This window comes from Phyllobates terribilis, unplaced genomic scaffold (genome assembly GCF_046119375.1).
Source record: "Phyllobates terribilis strain yellow unplaced genomic scaffold, ASM4611937v1 Scaffold_5__5_contigs__length_657084704, whole genome shotgun sequence".
NCBI classification, from domain to species: Eukaryota; Metazoa; Chordata; class Amphibia; order Anura; family Dendrobatidae; genus Phyllobates; species Phyllobates terribilis.
This window is the reverse complement of record NW_027362765.1, coordinates 548395665-548422039: the sequence shown is the minus strand read 5'-3', so window position 1 is coordinate 548422039 and position 26375 is coordinate 548395665. Positions and strand designations below refer to the sequence as shown.

General features: G+C 43.8%; 1 protein-coding gene across 2 annotated transcripts in view; it reads left to right on the top strand.

Annotated features, from left to right (window-relative positions):
- The window catches only part of CDH23 (cadherin related 23), a 1802240-nt gene that overhangs the window by 250291 nt on the left and 1525574 nt on the right, over positions 1–26375 (top strand). For both annotated transcript variants that reach the window (XM_073685852.1, XM_073685853.1), the window contains exon 3: positions 4286–4366. In XM_073685852.1, the coding sequence (XP_073541953.1) occupies positions 4286–4366 (81 nt within the window). The remainder of the gene's footprint in view (positions 1–4285; positions 4367–26375) is intronic.

The following is a 26375-nucleotide window of genomic DNA, read 5'->3' as shown; positions in this document are numbered from 1 at the left end:
AAACGTCTGGGGCAGGGACAACTGAACGCAGCGCTGGGACAAGAAACTGGACGTGGTTGCTGACTGTTGTGTATGTGCAAACGCAGGTTGTGGGCAGGAGACATTAGCGCCTGCTTCCAGGACAGCAGATTGGGAAGGCCATAACACAGGGAAAGGGGCAGTGGTTTCACCCTCAGACACTGATTTTGTACCCAGTTGTTCTGCCCACCTACTGGGGTGCTTGGCTGCCATGTGCTTCTGCAAGCTGGTGGTGCTAAGGTTGGCAATTTTCTTGCCTCTTCTCAGCTTGGTCTGGCAGATGGTGCAAATTACAGTTGTTTTGTCAGAAGTACTTTCAGAAAAAAAACTAGCATACAGGGGAACAACGCACCCTTGGCCTGTTATCTAGCCGAGTGGGGGCTCTCTGTGGAACAGTTGACCGATTTCTCCCTGTGGTCAAACCACTACCTCTATTTGCCTGTTTTCATGCCAAGAATCCATCCCTTTCTGCACTGCTGTGCTCGCTAGGCATACCACCGTGCCAGGTTGGATCAGTGGCCTCATCATTGATATTTCAATTCATCAATCTGATCCTCCTTCTCCGTTGCGATTTTAGGCTGACCTGATGGCAACTGTGCATCATGATTATCCTCCACCTCTTCAGACATGAATTGATCTTCCCCAACAGGGCTTTCTCCAGGCTGTGGGTGCTCAAATTTTTGTGCATCACTGCACTCCACCTCCCCCTGACCCTCTTTAATGGTGCATGTTGAGAGGCCTTAGTAATTACAAGGGAACGTAAACAGTTCCTCGGAGTGGCCAACGTTGGGGTCATATGTCTCCTGGGACTCTTGATGGGGGGAGGAAGGAGGACCAGGTTGAGGATTGTGAGGCCCAGCCTCTTGGCTACTGAGACTGGACCATGGGGAAGACTTGGTGGCGCTGATTGTCAACACACTATAGGCTTTGTCTGCCATCCAACCCACAACCTCCTTGCACTTGTCTGGGTTCAACAGTGGTGTAGCGCACTGACCGAATATTGACAGGAAGCTAGAACCAGATACAGTCACCTTCTGATCTGTCACACGACCATGGCGGGCACCACCACATCCATGTCCACATTCCTTAACGTCACCCTGTCCCATATTGAATGTGTTCTGAAAAAAAAATTTCCTGCCTTTATTTTTTACAAGGTGTTATGTGCAATTTCCCTGTATCTAGCAATATTTGGGTATTTTTTTTTCTGATATCAGCTTTATTACACACGGCAACAGCAGACTCAGGGAAATTACTGGTAACAAGTGACGTTTGCACAACTGCTAGCTAAATATTAGCTATTTCAGCAATAGGCCAGGAATATTATTTAGCAATTAGCTTTCAAAAAAGATGTTTACTATATACTGGCACTGACGTTTAATATTTAGCTGTAAAAAAAAATTTTTTTTATATATGCTTTTACGCAGGAATATTATCTAGCTCCAAACAAATTGGTTTAGTACAGTGAAGGAAATAATTATTTGATCCCTTGCTGTTTTTGTAAGCCTGCCCACTGACAAAGACATGAACAGTCTATAATTTTAAGAGTAGGTTCATTTTAACATTGAGAGATAGAATATCAAAAAAAAATGAAGAAAATCACATTGTATAACTTATAAATTTACTTACATTTTGCAGTGAGAAATAAGTATTTGATCCCCTACAAACCATTATGAGTTCTGGCTCCTACAGACCAGTTAGACGCTCCTAATCAACTCGTTACCTGCATTAAAGACAGCTGTCTTACATACTCACCTGTATAAAAGACTCCTGTCCACAGACTCAATTAATCAGTCAGACTCTAACCTCTACAACATGGGCAAGACCAAAGAGCTTTCTAAGGATGTCAGGGACAAGATCATAGACCTGCACAAAGCTGGAATGGGCTACAAGACCATAAGTAAGACGCTGGGTGAGAAGGAGACAACTGTTGGTGCAATAGTAAGAAAATGGAAGAAATACAAAATGACTGTCAATCTACATCGATCTGGGGCACCATGCAAAATCTCACCTCGTGAGGTATCCTTGATCATGAGAGATCAGCCTAATGCTACACGGGAGGAACTTGTTAATGATCTTAAAGCAGCTGGGACCACAGTCACCAAGAAAACCATTGGTAACACATTACGTCTTAAAGGTTTAAAATCCTGCAGTGCCCGCAAGGTCCCCCTGCTCAAGAAGGCACATGTGCAGGCCCGTCTGAAGTTTGCCAATGAACACCTGGATGATTCTGTGAGTTATTGGGAGAAGATGCTGTGGTTAGATGAGACAAAAATTTAGCTCTTTGGCATTAACTCAACTCGCCGTGTTTGGAGGAAGAGAAATGCTGCCTATGACCCAAAGAACACCTTCCCCACTGTCAAGCATGGAGGTGGAAACATTATGTTTTGGGATTGTTTCTCTGCTAAGGGCATAGGAATACTTCGCCGCATCAATGGGAGAATGGATGGAGCCATATACCGTAAAATCTTGAGTGACAACCTCCTTCCCTCAGTAAGAGCATTGAAGATGGGTCGTGGTTGGGTCTTCCAGCAAGACAATAACCCAAAGCATACAGCCAAAGAAACAAAGGAGTGGCTCATAAAGAAGCACATTAAGGTCATGGAGTGCATAGCCAGGCTCCAGACCTTAATCCCATAGAAAACTTATGGAGGGAGTTGAAGCTCTGAGTTGCCAAGCGACAGTCTCAAAATCTGAACGATTTAAATATGATCTGCAAAGAGAAGTGGACCAAAATTCCTCCTGACATGTGCGCAACCTTCATCATCAACTACAAAAAATGTCTGACTGCTGTGCTTGCCAACAAGGGTTTTGCCACCAAGTATTAAGTGTTGTTTGCCAGTGGAATAAAATACTTATTTCTCACTGCAAAATGCAAATAAATTTATCTAGTTTATACAATGTGATTCTCTTGATTTTGGGGGGGGAATATTCTATCTCTCAATGTTAAAATTAACCTACCCTTAAAATTATAGACTGTTCATGTCTTTGTCAGTGGGCAAACTTACAAAAACAGCAAGGGATCAAATAAATATTTACTTCACTGTGTATGCTGATACTACTAAGTAATATTATTTGCCTCTGCTTTATATGCTAGTGGATGAAACCCTACCTCTCTCCCTAATCCCACAGTGTGTTCCTGCACTATACAACACAATGTAAAGTAGCAGAGATCTGCAGCATGTGCTTGCAAACACCCAGGTGCCTGACTTTCACTCTCCCTCGGTATAAATCTCTCCCTACGCTATCTCCACCTAACAGAGAACTAATCTTCACCCTCAGTAGCTCTTAAAAGAGCTTTTTGTAATCACTAACTTTCCCTATATGCTGCTTTCACTCTCCCTACGCTCACACTACGCTCTCACTACGTTGTTTTTGGCTGTAATGTGCGAAGATGGCGCCAGCAGGGAATAAATATTCTCTATGAAGCTGTAAGGACAGCCAATCACAGTAATGCCACACCAAAGATGGCGCCGGCATTACTGTGATTGGCAAGCAAGCCCAGCATGTTCTTTGGCTGCAAATAAAGCACCAAACATGCGGGGTGGGTCACTCGCATATACCGAGGCGAATAACTAATTACTCGCCGAGTAACGAATAGTGCCAAAAGTATTCGCTCATCACTACTAAAAATTAATTAGCGCTTCATAAACAATATTGAAAGCCTCACTGCTTCACTGTACATAGCAGACAGACAAATGAGCTCACAGTGGATCCATCAGTTCTGATGTAATTTTAATTTTATTGAATGGGTATATTTCTGTCCATTATATATTTATATACAATGTATGGATACAATCACACTTAAGTCGAGCACAGTTTTTATTTTTTATATTCAAAAAATTCACTAAAATTTCTACACTTCTGCACTCTGATGGTGTACAGTAGAATCGCAAAATTTGATAAGTCAGGGTGTTATATCTTTTTAACATGTCACATGGAAGAAGGAGTAGACATGTTTTAGATATGTGGGGTTTTAATGATGTGGATAGAGGTATGGATACCTGGATAGAGGTATGGATGCATTGAATGATTGGTTATCTGCCATTGGTATAAAACGATCAGTAATGTTAAAATTCAGCATCCCCAAACTGTCTTTTCCCTGGTATCTGGCAATTGCTTACACTGGATTGTTGGCTGCTATGCCAAAATATATTTGGGTTATGCTCATCCATTGTACAGCCTCCTTTAAATTGAAGGTTATTGGGGGGAAAACAAATATTTAAACTGTTTATCTTTATTACTAATAGCACTTCTTCTTTATTCTCAGGTTTGGCCTACAACAGACTTCCATTTTTCTTAAATTACTTCTTTGAGACATATTTGCTAATTAATGAAGACACTCCTGTTGGTAAGTTTACAATGATTTACTCTATGTATCATAGTACAGGTCCTGAGTTAAACTGCAGTCAAAACATTTTATGGATAAGAGATTTTAAAATGTAATACCAATATGGCAACTAGAAACCCATAATGACCTATTCTGTTAACCACTGTACATCAAATCACAGAAAAAGGGATCAAAAATGCTCACAATCACAGAAAAAGGCCATACTTTATCATTCAAAAATAGTTTCAAATAACAGTCTCCATGTAGCTATATCCTGAGAAAGAAGTGTGTGTACTTCGAAACGCGTTCATTAAAAAACACAAAAATACAGTTCCTGGCTTTGGATCCTCATTTCCACTTAGCAGTGCCGAAAATCCACGTTATTTTCCCTATTTTCATCGAGGATTGCAAGTCTTACAAAGATCTAAGCTATGATTGCCACCCTATACAAGCCTTATCTATGTGCAAATATACTAGTAAACCCCATCTACTACTCACCCCATCATAAATCCTGGGTATCGAAGTGGCTGTTCATCAGTATACTATATCCATGCAACCTTTCTTATCCATCCATCACCACTCCTAACTGGGGCCTGAACCTGTCTTTGTATCAGTAATATGGCGCCCATCTACAATTTTATCTATATTTAACAATATCTTACATTTTTCTCCATGCACAACCCATACTATACAACTAAGCTATAGTAGACATGTTTTTTTTTTTTCAATAATTTTTTTATTTGGCGGAATTTTACAATAAACAGGGAGGGGGATCATAGAATATATAAGTCATTATATACAGGAATAATATCTATACAAGCATAATAATCTAAAAATATTAACTTAATTATTAACAATTGAAAATAAATATAAGTAATTTTAATGTAATAAACATCCTTTGAATGAAAAGCAAACATTAAGGAGAAGAAAGGGAAATTTTAAAGAGGAGAGAAAAGATACTGGAAGGAGGGAAAGGAAGTAAATAGGTAAGGGGGGTGACTTAATGAGGGAAAGTTGGGAAAGGGGAAAAGGGTATGGGAATTTTAGGGGAAGAATGAAAGGGAATGAAAAAGTAGTCTTATGAGAAAATTATTTATTATCATTTATTATAGAGATGTCATAGACATGTTTTTTGTCATGCTTTTATACTACAAACAATATCACATGAAAGTATGATACACATGAAGCCAAACTCTGAAACTATGACGTCAGCCAGCAGCCGTTACTATTATTTGATTGACATATGGTATTTCTGATAGATCTTATACATAAGCTATAAGGATTTGTTCTGCCTGAAAATAGTGTCCAACTCATGGACTCTGGATTTAAAATTAGTCATTGCTGCGTAGCATGGTGATTCTAGTTATTGCTTGTGAAGAGGCAGGTCATTTTTTCACAAATGTGACATGGGTATTTTTCAGAAGTGCAACAGTAATTCTAATCCAGTTGTGTACTTGCTCAGTTTTTCCATTGATTCTAATGCATATTGGTATATGTACTATTTACATAGGTTTTAAAAAATTATTTTGCATGACAATTTCTATAATGCTAATTTTATATGTAATATCAGAAAGCCCCCCAAAAAACAAGTATTAACAGATAATCCAAAAATCATCCAAAAAATCCACCATGCTGTGCGCGCAAAGATATATGCAAACTGTGAATTTTGAGTTGTATTACTACCATATAGACTATACTTATAAAGTTTACCAAAAGGGAGAGATTCACGTTAGAAGTATTGCGCTGTGGGAAATAACATAGTAATATAGTTTTTAAGGTTGAAGGAAGACTAAGTCCATCTAGTTCAACCCATAGCCTAACTAGTCATTTGTTTTTTTGACATTGAGAAAGGCGCTGGTCCAGCACTGAAACCTTTTATGAAGCTCGAAGGCTGCTCATTTCCCACAGTGAAGCCCACCAAACGTGAATCTCTCCATTCTGATAAATACACATCTGGAGGATATCTCCTCCAGCCACAGGGGCAGCAAAAGTTATTCACATTTAAACAGGTGTTCATTCACACAACACCACCGGGTAAGCACTGCCACCTCCTCAGTAGAGCTAGTTTTAAACAATACTGCCCTATTGTGTGCACTTTGGCTCCTATGTAGTTCTTCAATACTTATAAAGTTGATGTACTTGGCACACAAATTAGCCAATTCATGTATGCCCAATAGCCATGACAAGGCATACCTTTGTTGATGAGAACCTACACTATCAGACTTGCCTCTCCTGGGCAAAGGTCTAAAAATTTAAAGAGCAGATAGGATCTAACACAGATTAAAAACAGCCGTGGACAGATGGGAGGAGTTCTCAGGCAAATATGGACGTATTCACTATTCCCAAATGTTTGCTACAAAAGAACAAAATTGAGTAGCACCGACTAAGAGAATTAAATGTGAACAGGAGCAAGCTCCTGTAACCGCAATATATACATACAAAAAAGGTATGCCATGATGTGGCTGGTAGACATAAACAAATTGGGAAATTTGTGCACTAAGCACCTCAATTTTAAATGTACCCACCGGCCACAGCATGGCATTGCTTTTTTTATGCTCTCCTATCAGTTTTTGGCTGTTTTCAATTAGTGTTGGATCCTACCTACCCTTTAAACTTTAAGGCTTTGGCCTAGCAGAGTTAAGTCTGATAGTATAGGTTCCCATCAACAAAGGCATGCCTTGTCATGGCTATTGGGCACACAATAATTGGGCAATATAAGTTGTAAGTACTTTAGCTTTAGTATAAACTATATAGGAGTAATGCAGCTCAAAATATAAACCACATAAAGGGTCTATTGCGGCCAGTAACCGCTAGACAGGAAGAGATTCTGACAAAATTGAATAAATAAAATGACAATTTTTTATTAATGATAAATATAAAAACAAGAAGCTTTAAAATTAGGCAAGGGAAAAAAAAACCTCCAAAAATCAGGGAATGGACACACCATAGGTCAGCTGCGTATACAGTATATAGTTGGTAGTGCTAATGACGCACCCCTGGGCCTTCGTCGCGCGGCATCGCGCGCACGGGAGCTTACTCGGAGCCGGATCTGTTGAGGGTTGTAGTCTCGTGGCGGTGACCCGGTCCGTGCCCAGGGAGTCAAACTGAGCGGCGATGTATTAGCGGTAGATGTTGGACGACTACGCCACCCGTTGAATGCAGCGAAGGAGCTGCCGCTGCAGGGCAGACCGCTGAGGCCGGTGGTAGGATTGTGCAGCGTGATAGTATCACCCCCAACGGGAGGGATATGGCCTCAGGGCAGCCGACGTGGATGATGGGGGTAGCAGGAATCACTCAGAGACGATGCGGTGTAATTCAGGGTCTTTACTGGTGATAAAGATAGACCCTCCCGGAGTACTGGCTAGCGATCGGGGCCTGGTCAGTCCTTGAGCAGATGGGATCTCCCCTGGCCAGGCGGAGTTGTAGGCCTCCCAAACTGACTGTACTCTTCTGGCTACCTTGCTAGAGGCGGGTATAAGTAGCCCACGTCCCTGAGTGTACCGTGTGGTGCTCACCCGTATGGCCGGTGACTCGGGGCCTTCTAGTGGCGTCCGCTCCACGACGGCGGTGCTGGTCCCACGCGTGTGACCGTGCCTTCGGGTTTCTTGGCCAGAGGACCTGAAATCCCCTGCCGGGCGGTTTCTGCTGCTGGGTATAGATTAGTCCCCACAGCCTCGGACTCCGGGTCCGGTGATAGCTTCTCAGTCAGGGCGAGCTCTGCAGCTGCCAGCCCTGACTCCTTATAGCACTGCTCCCACAGAGCTCCTGATGTTCTTTTCCTAGATCTGCTTCTCTTCTCTGTCTCTACTTCTTCTCTACTCACTAACCCTGCCTCAGCCCTAGGTTTATATAGGGGAAGTTCTTCCCCTCCCAGGACTGGGCAGGAGGTGTGGCATGCACAGGATCCCTGACCAAGAGACCTCCCACCTGCTCTCAGACATAACATTGCTGTTACTGTGGAAACCAGACCCCTGGGGTGCCACATTCCCCCCTAGTGAAATTTAGTACTCCGGGACTAAACATATTTTTAGAAAAACATAACAAGGTATAAACAATAATAATACAATAAGAAAAACACATAAAGATGGTTACGGCGTGTCCGCAACCGGGTGCAGTCTTTGAAGAAAACAAAGGTGTCCATTTCACCAAAACAGGGAGACGTAACCAGGTAGGGGTCTGTCCTGCCCCGAGTCCTTAACAGTCTTTTAGTCCATTCCTGGGTTACGCTCCAACCAATTGTACAAGGATTCCCGGTAAATCCACCAAGGACTCCTAAAAATAACTAGAAACACATAATTATTTACAAGTAACAGACAGGTGACCACAAATAAAACAATTTAAACACTTCAAATCCTCCAACGTGCGGGTAACTGGCCTCTAGTGGCCCTAGTGGACCTACGGAGTTGACTGTCTGGCCCTGAACTACAGGGTGTAGGAGCTGTCAAGGGTAAACTGGGCAGCTGTCTACGGGCTCTTTGGCTCACTAGGGGTACGGCAGGCTCACTATGAGCAGAGGGTTGATCCTCCTGTTCTGCTTGTGTGGAGTCTGCTGCCTCCTGGACCGGCTGCTCTTCCAGCTCTACCTGTTGCTCCGTAGGCACTTGGGATGCTGGTTGGAGGAACGTGAGGACGGGTACCACAACTGCACCATTGACTTGAGTCCAGGATCGAGGGAAGTCTCCGAGCACAGTACTAACCATATCTTCCCTTTCCCCTACGGGTCGAGGGTCTTCTTGCTCTCCTTCTGGGTTCCGTAGCTGTTCGGGACACTTCTTCAGGTGATCCCGGGATACAATGGCTGTGGTTTCCCCTCCGTCTTTACTGATGGTACAAACCTTTGGGTTGTCGTGGCTTGAGGGCAGTACGGTGTACGGGTCCTTCTCCCACTGGTCGTCCAACTTGTGGAGCCGTCTCTTCCTCTTCAAGACCTGCTCTCCGGGTACCAGGGGAACAGCGGGAGCATACTGGTTGTAATTTTTCTCTTGTCTTTCCCTAGCGAGACAGAGACTTCGCTCCACGCTCTCCTGTACTTTCCGGTACTGCTGCTGCCTCTCTGTGTCCCAGTCTGCTTCCGGTGAAGTGTCCTCGGGTGTCAGGACTCCCATCTCCAGGTCAACAGGTAGCTTACCAGGCCTTGCCCTCATTAGGTAAGCCGGGGTACAGTTGGTGGAACCTACAGGGATGTAGTTATATAGGTCCACCAGGTCGGGCAGCTTCTCAGGCCACAGACTGCGTTCTTCCAGGGGCAACGTTTTCAGAAGATCCATTACCACCTGGTTCATTTTCTCACAAAGTCCATTAGTTTGCGGATGATAGGGTGTCGTCCTTATCTTCCGGCAGCCATACAGATTGCAGAATTCCTGGAAGACCTCCGCTTCAAAGGCAGGTCCCTGGTCCGTCAGCACTTGGTCCGGGTACCCGTGTGGACGGCAGAAGTGCTGCTGGAAGGCTCTAGCTGCTGTTTGAGCTGTTAAGTCCTTAACGGGGATGACAACCAAGAACCGGGAGTAATGATCCACAATGGTTAACGCGTAGACGTAGCCACTTCTGCTTGGGGTCAGTTTTACATGATCCAAGGCTACCAGTTCCAACGGCTGCTTGGTGACAATGGACTGAAGGGGGGTCTTCTGGCTGGCACGGTCCTACCTTCTTAGGTTGCACGGGCCACAGTCTCTGCACCACCTCTCGATGGTTCCCCTCATGCCTACCCAGTGGAACCGCCCGCGCAGCAGGAACTCCAGCTTCTTCCATCCGAAGTGTCCAGCCCCGTCGTGGTATGCCTCCATCACCATGGCTGCGTCTCTTCGTGGCACCACTACTTGCCAGATTAGTTCATGCGTCCGGGAGTTAACCATTCTGCGGCACAACTTCCCCTTGTAAAGGAACAGTCGACTCTTCTCAGCCCACAGTTGTCTGGCTTCCTCCGGAGCGTCTGGGTCAAGGCAGGCATCTGGCTGAGTGAGCATCTCCTTCACCAGTCGGACGGCAGGGTCACTGTCTTGCGTTTCCTCCCAGTTGTAGTGAGGCAAGGGGTTAAACGTAGCGGCTTGCTTACTCCTTACCCGATGGGAATACTGGATAGTCCCATGACGGTGGAACGCGGGGAGTTCGACTTCTTCCAATCCCTCTGAATCTTCTCCTACGTCCGGTAGGTTTGGCATCCTGGACAGGGCGTTCGCGTTGGTATTGGAGCGTCCTGCCCGGTATTTGATTGTGAACTCGTAGTTGGACAGACGGGCCATCCATCTCTGCTCTAGGGCACCGAGTCTTGCCGTGTCCAGGTGTGTCAACGGGTTGTTATCCGTGTACACGGTGAACCGGGAAGAAGCGAGGTAGTGCTTAAAGCGTTCGGTGACTGCCCACACCACTGCCAGGAACTCTAGCTTAAATGAGCTGTAATTCTCAGGGTTTCTTTCGGTGGGTCGCAGTTTTCGACTGGCGTAAGCGATTACTCGTTCTTTCCCCTGCTGGATCTGGGACAGTACGGCTCCTAGCCCGATGTTACTTGCGTCGGTGTAGAGGATAAAGGGCTGGCTGTAATCAGGGTACGCCAGGATTTCATCCCCCGTGAGGGCCATATTCAGCTGGCGGAAGGACTCTTCTTCTAACTTCTCCCATTTGAAGGGCGGCTTCTGGTTCTTGGCCTTCCGGGACTGGCCTATCAGGAGGTCCTGCATAGGAGCTGCCTTTTTGGTGAAACCGGGGATGAATCTGCTGTAATAGCCTACCAACCCGAGGAACTGCCGCACTTCCTTTACACTGGAGGGACTTGGCCATTCCTTAATTGCGGTGATCTTATCAGGGTCGGGAGCCACTCCGTCAGCGCTCACCACGTGTCCCAGGTACTGCACCTTTGGTTTTAGGAGGTGACACTTGGAGGGTTTTACCTTTAGGCCGTAGTTCGCCAGAGCTTCGAACACTTCCGCCAGGTGTTTCAGGTGGTCCTCATAAGTCTTGGAATATACGATGACATCGTCCAGGTACAACAGGACCGTCTCGAAGTTTCTGTGGCCCAGACAGCACTCCATTAATCGTTGAAAGGTTCCTGGTGCGTTACAGAGTCCGAACGGCATGCAGGTAAACTCGCTAAGTCCCATCGGGGTGGTGAATGCGGTCTTCTCCCGGTCCGCCTCTGCTACAGGAACCTGCCAGTACCCGCTAGTGAGATCCAAGGTAGAGAAGAAGTTAGCAGATCTTAAAGCAGCCAAAGACTCCTCTATCCTTGGTAAGGGGTACGCATCCTTGTGTGTGATACGGTTGATTTTCCGGTAATCTACACACATCCTCATGCTGTTGTCTTTCTTTTTGACTAAGACTAGTGGAGCTGCCCAGGGGCTACAGCTATCCCTGATCACCCCAGCCTCCTTCATGTCCCTAAGCATCCCCTTGGCGTGTTGGTAGTGTGCAGGGGGTACGGGTCGATACCTCTCTTTTATGGGAAGATGGTCTCCCGTGGGGATGTGGTGTTCTACCCCCTTGACTCGCCCGAAGTCTAACGGGTGTTTACTAAACACTCTCTCGTACTCTTGAACCACCCGATAGACTCCCTGTCTCTGGTGTGAGGGAGTGGAGTCAGTACCCAAATGTAGTTGCTGACACCAGTCCTCCATTGTTTCCTTAGAGCCGTTACTTTCCTCCGGGGAAGATGGAGGCAAGGGTTCTACGGACTGTATGGAATTTTGATTGATGGTATACAATTTGGCTAGCGTGGCATACCGGGGCAGGTACACTTCCCTCTTCCCGATATTTATTATGCGAACGGGCACCCTCCCATGGCGTACATTGACCACCCCCCATGCTGTCAAAATGGTGGGCCTACTGTCTGAGTAAACTGGTTCTACCATTGCCTGGTAATCTCTACCTCTCAGACCAATAGCTGCCCGGCACCAAATCATCATTTCACTTTTTGGGGGCATGGCAATAGGAAAAGGGTCACACATTCTTATGCTACCAATCTCATCACCGGAGAGTTCTATCTGTTGCCGTCGCATCAGTGCCCGGATCTCTTTCTGGAGCACTCGCTGCTGGCCGGAGCTGGCGTTCTTGGCAACCTGCTGTAAAAGGAAAATCACCTCTGCAAGACAATTTTCAATTACATTAGTTCCTAGAGTTATCTTTGGGTGACTCTCGCGCTTGTCAATGTCTACAATGATCAGTCCCTGTGCCGCCAATTCGACTCAACCGATTTTAATGGTCACCTCTTTAAATCCAATCTGTGGCACTGGCTGACCATTGCTGGCGATGATACTCAAGTCGTCGTCAGGGTAGCGGGTGATATCCGAGTCATTCCAGTACTGCTTGAAGAGCACGTACGGGATAGTGGTAACCTGTGACCCGGTGTCCAGTAGGGCACTCATGGGGATGCCATCCAGTACCACGGGCAAGACTGGACGTCCTCCCACATATTTGTCGCGCCAGTTCGATGGGCCTGATGATCTTTTTCCTGGGGTTTGGCCCTCTACCCCAGGTTGTGCCAGTTTAAAGGACAGTACCTTGCCATATGTCCGGGTTGATTGCAGCGGTGGCAGATGGGTTGTCCGTCCTCGTTGTATCGGTCACTGGGTCTTCCTCTGGCCGGTGGGGTCCTCCTTGGTCGACGCCACGGGATGTCCTCCGGTCCGGATGCCAGCTGGATCTTCCCTGGAGTGGAAACCTGTAAAGACTGCACAGTTCGGGTTAGCGCGGCAACGCTTTTAGCTAGCTCTTGGACCTGATGGTGCAGGTCTGGAGCCGGGTCATTGTTCAAAGCCTGCGCATCAGCTCCCACAGGCCCTGCCGACAAGGGTGCCGCCTCCTGGTGGTAAGTGGTAGTGGGGCGTCTGTGGGTCACAACGCCACCTGGTGCCGGTTCTCGGAGCACCCGGATGGCTCTGTCCTTGAACTGTGCAAATCCCAGATGAGGGTCCTGTAAGGCCATTGCCCGCAACTGGGTTGGGTGGGCATTGCAATATAAACCCTCTATAAATTGTTCAGTCAACAGCCTGTCCTCGTCTCCCACGCCGTCAGGGTCGGTCTGCTTAATGGCTCTCAGGGCCTCTTGTAGGTTCAGGGCATAGTCCCTTATACTCTCGTGTGCTCGCTGCTTGCACCCGTAGAATCTAAGCTTGATCTCGGCTGAGGTGCGGGTATCAAAGGTGTCCCTCAGCCGGGTTAGTATCCCTGCAACAGTCCTTCCCCCAGGTGGCCAGGACTTTACCTCCCTTTGGGCTGCCCCGGTTAATTGGGCCACCAGGATGCTCACTTTTTGCTCTTCTGTGAGGGGATACACCTGGAAGAGGCTATCCAGCTTTTCTCTAAAGTCATGCAGGGTATGTGACTCCCCTGAGTACTGGGGTAGCCAGGCCGCTCCCGGGATATAGGGCATGGTGAAAGGCATGACTGCAGCAGCAGTGGCGCTGGCGGGGGTTGAGGCAGTGAAGCTCTCCTCCGTATCCGACATCTTCCTCCCCCCTAGTGGACCGTGGCCTACCTTGCGATGATCCTCTTCCGTAGGCCGCGGCTCCGCAGTGGATCGTCAGGGTTGAGGACCTTCCGTCGCGCTCCTGTGACGTCGGCGTCTGCTGGGCTCCTTCCAGGACCTTACGCAACGTCCGGACGTGAGGCGAGGCTTCAGTTCTCGCGCGCTTTCGGAGTCCACGCCCCTCTTCTTCCCGCGCGGCGTCTTCAAGATGGCGTCCAACGGCGGGAAAACTCCACGGATGGCGGGAAGAAGGCAGAAGATGGCGCCGGATGGCGGGAAAACTTCGCGGATGGCGGGAAGAAGACAGAAGATGGCGCCGGATGGCGGGAATCTTCACCACTGGTAAGTTTGAACAGTCTTTTTCAGGCACGCAGTACCCGGTGGTTGCGGGCACGAGATCCTGCCGACTACGCCAAAAGTTGATGCACCCCTGGGCCTTCGTCGCGCGGCATCGCGCGCACGGGAGCTTACTTGGATCCGGATCTGTTGAGGGTTGTAGTCTCGTGGCGGTGACCCGGTCCGTGCCCAGGGAGTCAAACTGAGCGGCGATGTATTAGCGGTAGATGTTGGACGACTACGCCACCCGTTGAATGCAGCGAAGGAGCTGCCGCTGCAGGGCAGACCGCTGAGGCCGGTGGTAGGATTGTGCAGCGTGATAGTATCACCCCCAACGGGAGGGGTATGGCCTCAGGGCAGCCGACGTGGATGATGGGGGTAGCAGGAATCACTCAGAGACGATGCGGTGTAATTCAGGGTCTTTACTGGTGATAAAGATAGACCCTCCCGGAGTACTGGCTAGCGATCGGGGCCTGGTCAGTCCTTGAGCAGATGGGATCTCCCCTGGCCAGGCGGAGTTGTAGGCCTCCCAAACTGACTGTACTCTTCTGGCTACCTTGCTAGAGGCGGGTATAAGTAGCCCACGTCCCTGAGTGTACCGTGTGGTGCTCACCCGTATGGCCGGTGACTCGGGGCCTTCTAGTGGCGTCCGCTCCACGACGGCGGTGCTGGTCCCACGCGTGTGACCGTGCCTTCGGGTTTCTTGGCCAGAGGACCTGAAATCCCCTGCCGGGCGGTTTCTGCTGCTGGGTAAAGATTAGTCCCCACAGCCTCGGACTCCGGGTCCGGTGATAGCTTCTCAGTCAGGGCGAGCTCTGCAGCTGCCAGCCCTGACTCCTTATAGCACTGCTCCCACAGAGCTCCTGATGTTCTTTTCCTAGATCTGCTTCTCTTCTCTGTCTCTACTTCTTCTCTACTCACTAACCCTGCCTCAGCCCTAGGTTTATATAGGGGAAGTTCTTCCCCTCCCAGGACTGGGCAGGAGGTGTGGCATGCACAGGATCCCTGACCAAGAGACCTCCCACCTGCTCTCAGACATAACATTGCTGTTACTGTGGAAACCAGACCCCTGGGGTGCCACACTAACAGGATCATATACCTCAGGATGGCGCTCAAACACACAATGACAAGTATATGTATTAATGAATATAATACTCTAATATAGCGCAAGTGCGACAGAAAGAGCTAATTCATAGCATATACTTAGTCAAAATGACCCAAAATATGAAAAGACTAGCAGCAACAAAAAGCTACTGCAACCACTGTGTGTAGCTGGTACTGATTATAGGTTCATGTGCATCAAGGCTGGAGGTAGCACACAGACAAGAAATAAGAGTAGCTTGTTGATAAAGAAATGCTGGATGTTAGTGTGGCAGGAATACCATGAAAGGACATATTTATATGAGATGAACACTATTATCAAATGTACCTGAAAAAAATGTGGGACAGTGGTGACCAGTGAGCATGGAGAATGAGTCTAGGTGAAATGTGTGCTGCGGAGGGAGATGTAGGGGGGCAGAGAGCGCTACTACCTGGTGTATGAAGGAGTCCTGCAACGCAGGAGACCGGAGGTGTCCTCCCCACACCCGGGTCACCTCTGGTCACCTCCGGTCTCCTGCGTTCCAGGACTTCTTCATACACCAGGTAGTAGCGTTCTCTGCCCCCTACCAACTATATACTGTATACGCAGCGGACCTATGGTGTGTCCATTCCCTGATTTTTGGAGGTTTTTTTCCCTTGCCTAATTTTCAAGCTTCTTGTTTTTATATTTATCATTAATAAAAAATTGTCATTTTATTTATTGAATTTTGTCAGAATCTCTTCCTGTCTAGCGGTTACTGGCCGCAATAGACCCTTTATGTGGTATCAGTTTTTGAAGTTGTCTGACCTCATGTCTTTTGGACCCCTTTTGGATTAGCTCAAAATATATGTCAGTGCAAAATGGCTGCTCCATTTTTGGATGATTATTTAATTATTGAATGTATGCAAAATTGCTGAATGCACTGCAGCCATCAACAATTTACATGACATTTTATAATGAAAGGGAATATAAATATTAGTTATTTCTTTTACGAAGCAATGGTGTGTGTTTTTGTATATGTGTGTATGTATATACTGTAACTGTTTGTATATATGAACTATCTATAATTTTTTTTATGCTAGGGTTGTCAGCCTTGAAATTAAATACATCCACAAAAACGTTGAATATAATAAATGTTAGCTGCATTCTATAGTTCTATTCTAGGGTAGAAAATTACTATCTTTCTTGGCCTTAAGGTAGAAAAATTGCAGTCATCCTAAAAATCACAGCTGTATGATTTATTCTTGTTTTTAAAATGCAAGATAGGGAAGCCTCCCTAACCACCCCTGAGATAGAACAGAAGGTCAAATTCACAAATGAATGTTTGTTTTTCATTTTTACAGAATTGTCTTTATTTGACTGCTTCAAATTAACCTCTTCCCGCCTTAAACTTACAGTGATGGCAGTATATATTCTCTGTTCTCTGTACAGCGTTGTAAATGTGCAGGATAGAGATATCACAGTTTCCACATCATCTGCAACAAGTGTAGGAGTGTCCGCTACTATACACAACTAATGGCCTCCTTTAATGGTCAGGATGGAAGTTTACCCTTCTAATGGCCAAAAGGGATGTTGCAGATTTTCTTAACAATGACCCTGAGGTCTGTCATGATTGTGCAGTCAAGTCCCTTACTTTATAATAAAATTGGTTAAGGTGTTTAGCAAAAAGTAAGAAAAAATTGGCTTCATTTAAAGGGAATCTGATAGTTCCCCCATGCCCTCCAGCCCACCAGCATTATATATTTCTTGCTAAATGTCCTTCCTGACCAGCCCTTTATAGTGTTTAACACCTAAATGCATGTTTAAGAAAAGTCTTCATAAATGTAACTTTTCCTATGCTAGTTAGCCCTTTGACTAGTCATTGGGGCATTGTTTTCCACAGACTAGTTGTCATACTCAGCATCTTATCATGTCCAGAAGTGAAGAAGGCATCTTCACATGATTAGCATTTGAAAAGTGAAGTTTAAGACTTTTTTTAAACATTTATTTAGGTTAAACACTATGAAAGTCTGGTTAGGTAGGGTATTTAACAACAAATAAACAAATGCTGGTTGGTTATGTGGGACCTGTCAGATTTCCTTTAACCCCTTAATGACCAGATCATTTTCCATTTTTGCGTTTTCGTTCTTTGCTCCCTTTGTTCCCAGAGCCATAACTTTTTTATTTTTTGGTCAATGGCCATGTGAGGGCTTATTTTTTGAGGTAAGAGTTGTACTTTTGAATGACATTGTTGGTTTTACCATATCGTGAACTGGAAAATGGGAAAAAAATTCCAAGTTCGGTGAAATTGCAAAAAAAGTGAAATTCCACAGTTGATTTTTTTTTTTTTTTACCATGTTCACTGAATGCTAAAACGGACCAGCAATTATTATTCTCCAGGTCATTACGAGTTCGTAGACACCAAACATGTATACATTCTTTTCTATTTAAGTGGTGAAAAAAAAAATCCCAAATTTTCTAAAAAAAAGGGCGCCATTTTCCGAGATTCGTAGCGTCTCCATTTTTCATGATCTGGGGCCAAATGAGGGCTTATTTTTTGCGCACCGAGCTGCCATTTCTATTGATACCATATTGGGGTAGATCCGATGTTTTGATCGCCCGTTATTGCATTTTATTGCAATATAGCAGCGGCCAAAAAAACGTAATTCTGGCGTTTAGAATTTTTTCTCGTTACACCGTTTACTGATTGGATTAATTCTTTTTTTATATTGATAGATCGGGGGATTCTGAACGTGGCGATACCAAATATGTGTACAGGTGCATATCACTAAATTTGAATATCATCAAAAAGTTAATTTATTTCAGTTCTTCAATACAAAAAGTGAAACTCATATATTATATAGAATCATTACAAACAGAGTGATCTATTTCCAGTGTTTATTTCTGTGAATGTTGATGATTATGGCTTACAGCCAATGAAAACACAAAAGTCATTATCTCAGTAAATTAGGATACTTTATAACAACAGCTTGAAAAATGTTTTTACAATCCGAAATGTTGGCCTACTGACATCTATGTTCAGTAAATGCACTGAAAACTTTGTCGGGGCTCCTTTTGCATCAATTACTGCATCAATGCGGCATGGCATGGAGGCGATCAGCCTGTGGCACTGCTGAAGTGTTATGGAAGCTCAGGTTGCTTTGATAGCAGCCTTCAGCTCTTCTGCATTGTTGGGTCTGATGTCTCTCATCTTCCTCTTGACAATACCCCAAAGATTCTCTATGGGGTTAAGGTCAGGCGAGTTTGCTAATCAAGCACAGTGATACTGTTGTTTTTAAACCAGGTATTGGTACTTTTGGCAGTGTGGACAGGTGCCAAGTCCCGCTTGGAGAATGAAATTTCCATCTCCAAAAAGCTTGTCGGCAGAGGGAAGCATGAAGTGCTCTAAAATTTCCTGGTAGACGGATGCGCTGACTTTTGTCTTGATAAAACACAGTGGACCTACACCAGCAGATGACATGGCTCCCCAAACCATCACTGATTGTGGAAACTTCACACTAGACCTCAAGCAGCTTGGATTGTGGCCTCTCCACTCTTCCTCCAGACTCTGGGACCTTGATTTCCAAATGAAAATTGGAACTCTGGGATCTTGTGGAGTGTGTCAATGACTGCCTTCTGGACATCTGCCAAGTCAGCAGTCTTCCCCATGATTGTGGAGCCTACTGAAACAGACTAAGGGACCTTTTTAAACGCTTAGGAAGCCTTTGTAGGTGTTTTTTGTTAATTATTCTAACTTACTGAGATTAATGACTTTTGAGTTTTCATTGGCTGTAAGCCATAATCATCAACATTAACAGAAATAAACACTTGAGTTTCACTTTTTGGGTTGAAGAACTGAAAAAATTAACTTTTTGATGATATTATAATTTTGTGAGATGCACCTGTATGTGTGTGGTTTTTTTTTGTTTTATTTTGAACGGAGCAAAAGGGGGGATGATTTAAACTTTTATATTTTCTTTATTTTTTTAATATTTTTAAAAACTTTTTTTTTACTTTTTGCATGCTTCAATAGTCTCCATGGGAAACTAGAAGCAGCAATTACCTGATCCGCTCTGCTACATACAGGCAATGAGCAGATTGCAATCTGCTCATGATAGCAATCTGGACATGACAACCACAGGGGTCTCCTGCAGACCGCGGGTTGTCATGCCAACCCATCGGTGACCCGCGATCATGTGACGAGGTCACTGATGGGCGGGGTAAGTGACTCGCTTCCGGCGCGGCGCTGTTAAATGCCGCTGTGAGAGATTGACAGCGACATTTAACTAGGTTAACAACTGTGGGTGGATTGTGATTCCACTCGCTGCCTTTGCGGGCACGTGTCAGCTGTAAGAATCAGCTGACATGTGCCTGGTTTAGTGTGGGCTCAGCGCCGGAGACCACGCTGAACCGGAGGTTACGACGTGGTGCGTAGTATTACGTACCACTCTATAAATGGGTTAATACTCATAATTGATAATCCAATATCAGTCATTTCTAAAATTCAAGCATTATTTATCCTGCATGGTGAACACTCAATCAATGAGCAAGAAAGTATTATTATTTTTATTTTTTTTTGCCTTTTAAGACCTAGACTAGAGGATTTGTCAGGTCTCCATGACATGCGTGGTATAATTACAGGGGCTTTCCCACAAAGTACATTTTAATTAGAAAGAATCATCTGCAATCCCTAGCTGTAATGTTTGTATAGTCTTTTGCTTCCTCGCCTGCCCAGGAGCTGTGGTATGATCAGAGCATGTTCCTGTACGGTCAGACACAGCCATTACACAGTACACAGCAGGGGAACATTTATAAGATTATCTCAGCACAGGAACATTTTATTTAAACACATCCAATTGTGGAACTTATTATTATTCCAATATCTATTGATTAAAGTGTACTTTGTACAAGGGAAAACACCTTTAATACCAAGAATTCTGGAACATCTTTGCATCTTTTCTTAAGATATTTGATTTATACTGTTTCACTGTAATAATCTCTTAATAATTTATAAATAAATTAATAACTGGGTGTAACGTTGTACAGTTGTGTCCAATGATAGCAGACTGTGACAAAATTTGTTTGCAAACAACCTTTGACAGGTAAAATGTCAATGCCCAATTGTCAGTCTATTCAGAAACCTCTAGGAGGAGTAACAAAGGAACAACACAATGCAGAGTTCTGAGAAAACATGCCCTGAAATTGTTATTTTATGTCAGTTTAAGTATTTACAAAAATCTTGAAAAAAAATGCAGCAGTTCACTGAGTGCCCTAAGGTATATCTGATCGTTGAATACATGAATTTTGAACTGCACTAGTGCTATATGGACTATACTTATATAATTGAGGTATTCATTAATTTGTGTGCCCTTCTTCCATTACAAGGCGTGCCTTGTTGTAGATGGGGACTTAAACTATCGAACTTGCCTCTCCTAGGCCAAAGCCTACTAATTTAAGGGCCAAGAAGGATGCATCTTAAGATATATGGAAGTAGTGATCAAACAAATCAATGATATTCATGAATGGCCAACTCCCATCTAACTGTAATCTACAGTCAAAGCTCTTTAAAGATTATATAGGCAAAGAGGTTAAAGGGGTTACACACTACTGGGACAGCCCCTGAATCCCTATGTTCCCCCCCCAGTAAAATAACAACATTTAGACCCGCTTCTGATGCTGGTGCTATTCCAGCATTGTCTACAGTGGCTCTCTCATGGCTTGCTTCACATTATGTCACGGGATCCCTGTGGCCAATCAGCGCTGCCTTCACTCTTCCCTTCTTCTGATAGCTCAAGACATCCGAAGGAAATGAGAGCTGATGCTGTTCTCTCACATCCTCCAGATGTCAGTTATGAACAGGAGAGGAGAGCAAAGCCACCAATGATTAGCTGCAGAGATGATGTGACATTTCAATGTTATGCGGGTCCCAGGAGCGACAATGCCAACACTTCTTGGAGCGGCGCTGACACGGGAGGTGAGTATAAGTGTTATTACTTTACTGGGGGGGAAACATATTAATTCAGAAGGGGTTGTCCAAGTAGTGGACAATCCTTTTAAGGTGAAACTCTGTACGGATGATTCCGAGGTAATAATGGTGAGTGTGCAATATTGCATTCACCTTTGTTCTAAACTGGACTGCTGAACTTTATCCTTCCTGATCGGTCCTCCCATCAGGTATGGATCACATGGAGAGCTGGCTTGTGAGGATGTCACTGTGCACTGTCCACCACATGAAACTTCATACAGCGGACAGTGTACAGTGACATGCTCACATGCTAACTCTCCATTTAAAGATTAGATGACTGCATTCTTGCTGATTTATACTCTATTTTTTTTGCAAAACAAAATAAATTTGTGATTATGTCGTATTTGCACATTATTGACGTAAGGATAGGGTGTGTTCTCTATAAAGGGGATGTCCCCCCATGTGAGTTTGTGTTTAGACCCATTGAAGTACTATTGTGTGCGAAACAGCCTTTCCTATCTTTGAAGCTTCATATATCCTTCTATATGCTTATGTGATAGAATATGTTGAAGCCTCTCATCAGAGGTATATATCAGAAGCTCCTCTTGAAGTTTAGCTCCTGGAAAGATCTTAGTAGATATATACAGAGCCTTATCTTTCACAGTCTTTTTATTGCAACAGAAATGAAAATTGTCAGTAGCCTCTTCTGACGGCATAAACTGACTAGAGGTTGAAAATTTAGAGTCAGGAGAAATAATGAGTTTTGGCCTACCATCATACTGTGGATGATCAGAAGCTTTGATAGCGACTAGCTATCTTTTTATATTTTGTCTTTTTTGCAAAAACTTACCAAAACCTTTTTAGCACCTATTTTATTGTAGATATTATTTTTTTAAAATATTATTTTTTTACACATTTGAGATGAATGGCGACAAGCTAGAAATTGTAAAGGACTTCAACCTACTCAGATTGATGATAACTCAAGATGCAGCAGCGACACCAGAAATCAATAGGAGAATAGCTATGGGCAAATCAACAATGAAGTCACTGGCCAAGGTCTTCAATTGAGGAACATTTCACTGGCAACGAAGACAAAGGTCATACATAGTTTGGTCTTTTCTGTGGTAACATACGGATGCAGAACCTGGAAGATAAAGAAACAAGGCAGAAGAAGAATCAACACCTTCAAAATGTGGTGCTGGAGAAGAGTATTATCAATACCATAGATGGCAAGAAGGACAAATAAATCAGTTTTGGAACAAATCAAGCCAGACATGTCACTCGAAGCAAGGATCTTCAACCTACGACCTAACTGCTTTGGACACATCATACGAAGAGAGCAATCACTGGAGAAGGACATCATGGTTGGAAAAATAGAAGGAACAATGAGACCAGCAACCCGATGGCTTGATACAATCAAGGTAATGGTGGAGAAAACCCTGGTTGACCTTCCTAGGCTTCCTACAGAGCGTTCATCCATCAAGTCGTCATGGCTCAAGACCGAGCCGAAGGCCGTTAAATAATAATATATATTTTTTTTTGTTTAGTAATTTAGCCAGTCCCAGTTTTTATACCTTCTAGGTGTAATTTCCTAAAAGTCTATGCCATATGGTTATAGTAAGAACCACTACCTAAGCGTCTGATCATCTCCATCATGATGGTGGGTCAAAAATGTATTGAACTCACGTGTAATAAAATAAAACCACACAAATCTGTACTGTAATGTCTATTCCACTTGTATCAGGTGCTTTCAAAATGACAAGAATGCGTAAGAACTGTTACGAGATGTGGATGAAAAACTTGTAGTGAAGAACTACGAGAGGTTTACTATGAACCTTTAACCCAGAGGGTAGATCCTTTACTAAAACACTAACATAAGGTAATAAATGCACCGTTGTGTGTAAAATGAAAAGTACATTTGTATGCATCTCCTAAATGAAATCCCTGTGCTATTGTATCTCAGCTGCTTGAGGGTAATATTTTATATTGAAATGTTTCTGCTAAAATTAGCTTTTTCTAAACTCCAATCAACTTTGCTCACACTGTCCTTTACTGCCTGCGAAATTACTTTATTCAATGTTCTAAAGGTTTAGGGATGTATACTGTTTGCTGTGAAGGAAATTAGAAGTATGTTACATTCACTTGCAAAGTTTTAAGGCGTATTGTTCATTTTCATCTTGCTGTTATGCTTAACTGATTCTCATTTACTATAGCTCCGAGATATTGCTTGGGAAACATAGAAGGGAAGGCAGTCATCTTATTAAAGGATGCATGCTTTTGGTTTTGTAGCAAAATAGCATTTGATGTATTCTATCACGGTTCTATTTCAAAGGAATGATTCCGTGCCATTATTACTCAGCCGATGATTTAAAAATATCACCATTAAGAGTGTAGCTTTTCATTAAACAAATTGTACCACTTATTGTGAATTGTATACAACTGAAAAAACTTACGGATGCAGTTACAGTAGCGAAGGGTCCAATAGAAAATTGGTTTGTAATCGATGTTTAGGAGGTGCCGGGGGAGTTGGCTGTTTGTCCAATAAGTCCAAGAAGAAGAATAATCCACCGCACTCTCAAAAGCAAATTGAATATATTTTATTTCTTAGTGTTCGCACACAGAGGTATAGTGAGATGAGCTTTCCACATGGAAAAGCGACAAAATAAACGTTTAGACCCGTCCCGTGCCTTTTTCAAAAGGTCGCTGAATACAGTCAAAGATATAAAGAGATAAGATATATAAGATATATTTCTTGGGACTATAACACACAAGGACACAGTAAAACAATCGTATAAAAATACTCTGTTGTAAAAAAGTAACAGTAAACAGCAAGTGCTAGTAAAAAAGTGATAAAAATAGGGTATTTAGTTGACACGTGTTTTGCAAAATTGTATACTAAGCCGCTCTACCAACGTCAAGGTAACCCAGATCACAGCAGTCCCTATCTGATGTATTTAAAAACTGATCATGTGTATAGTACCTATATGAGCAGATCTGGGTTACCTTGACGTTGGTAGAGCGACTTAGTATACATTTTTTGCAAAAAACGTGTCAACTAAATACCCTGTTTTACCGTGTGCATGGCCCATGTGTTTGTATTCAATTCTTGGGACTATAGTAGAAGCTATATCTGATGTGCCTGTCTGTAAAGGTATCACAAGCGCTTCTAGCACCGTTGTAAAGTCTTTTTGATAAAGGCTCAGGATGACTTGAAATGTTTATTTTGTTGCTTTTCCATGTGGAAAGTTCATCTCCCTATACCATTGTGTGCCAACACTAAGAAATAAAACATTTGTAATTTGCCTTTGAGAGTGCGGTGGATTATTCATCTTCTTAGACAGTAGCCAGTGGTGGCAGTAGGCAGATTACTAGAATATAGTAAAATACCATGGAAATAATAGTGTGCCCCTTAATGACCTGTTGGATCAGCTTGGTATTTTCTAAGGAGGGTTCTATATTGCAGATGGGAGGTGAATGGAAATGGAGTACTGGGACCACAGTCTGATTGGTGGGGGGTTCTATGGGTTGAACCTGCACCAGTCTAACCATTATCACTAGAGATTACCAAATTGATTCTAAAGCAATCAAATTTGTTTAGAATTTCACAAAATTCATGGAGTCTGATAAATCCGAATTTTGCTGATTTACTTCAAATGAATCTAGCCAAATGGTGACTACCTACACTCTTACTGGAATCTGAGGGCTTGTAAGAGATTACAAATGATAAATTTATACTCCTCTTTTCTCGGTTTTTGCCATAACTGTCCTGTCACTGCTACAACCCGCTGTTTTCCACCCAGTTCTACGATTAGCTCCTCTACCTTCTTTTATCTCTGGGTCTTTTGATGTCATCGCTGACTAGGCCCTATGCTGCCACATTGCGATCAATGCATGTCAATTACGAGACCATGTCAGTAGAAAAGAAGGAAGAGGAGCCGATCGGAGGGCCGAGCAGGGAGCGACAGTGGGACAAGCATGAAGAGTATAGCAGTTTATTATTTTTTAACCCCTTCCTGGCATATTTGAACAGTACCAAATCTATTCAGTGTAACTTTAATCCTCTCCCTGAACTGAACAAATCTGCTCAATTCACCCAACTTTAATCATCATTTGTTTTCAATGGATAGGTGATATTGTGTTCCAACCAGAATACTCCTTTAACCGTTAGTAAACACTTAATTCTCCCTACTTATACAATAAATCCTTATCCTGTATATGGTATTACTATAGTTGGACAACATATGTATGCCAAGTGTTGGATAGACAGGTCTAGTGTGCAAAACATATCTGATTAATAATTTTTCATTTTTTTTTAATTATCTTTTTGTTTTTTTTGTCTTGTGGTATTTGTTGACTTTTTTTGTGCTAAATTCAACAAAATAGTGTACTTGGTTCATGAATTTTGCACAAAGTCAAAACCTGCCTTTATTTTTGTCTCTAACATGTTTAGGATTTTTTTAGTGCAAAAAATCGCACATTTTGTAAAGTGTCACAAAAATTGTGCATAAATGTTCTGCGTAGATCTGTCCGTGGCTGTTAAGGGGAATCTGTCAGCAGGTTTTTCCTGTGTAATCTGAAGACACCATTGGGTAGGAGTTAAAACTAGAGACGAGCTGTGTTCGACTCGAACTGTTCGCCAATCTCAAATTCGAGCTGTTTTGGGCAGTTTTCGAGTCATTCAATGAACTTGAACGATTTGAAAAAAATTCGGCTGTTCGAGGTTACCAAAAGCGTAACTCGATTTTTTCACAGTAATACTGTTAATCAATGTTAATAGACAGTTTCAGTGTAGAGTGGGCGGGGGGAGGGGCAGGGGATGGATCTCTGCAGAAATAATGCCAATCTCCATTTTTTTTTCTTTCCTGCATTTACAGTGAGGCGGTGCAGTCTGTCAGCTTATCAGCAGTGCACACATGCAGCGAAGTGCATTTTTTCACACAAGCAAGGGCATGTGTCATTGGCTGTGTATGTCACATGTCCTTGCCCTATAAGACCCAGCCATTTTTCCCGTCGCCACCATTTTCTCACTGCTGCAGCTGAGTGTTAGACGGCACCGCTGCTGCTGTGGGCGCTATACAGTATAACTGTGTGAATTGCGAGCGAATTTCCAGTTCCATAGAGAGATAAGTTTAGGGAGTAGGGACTAGTTGTAATTGCAGCCCTTTTGAGGGCTAGGTTACAGCAATTCATAGCACTCTTTGCCCAGCAG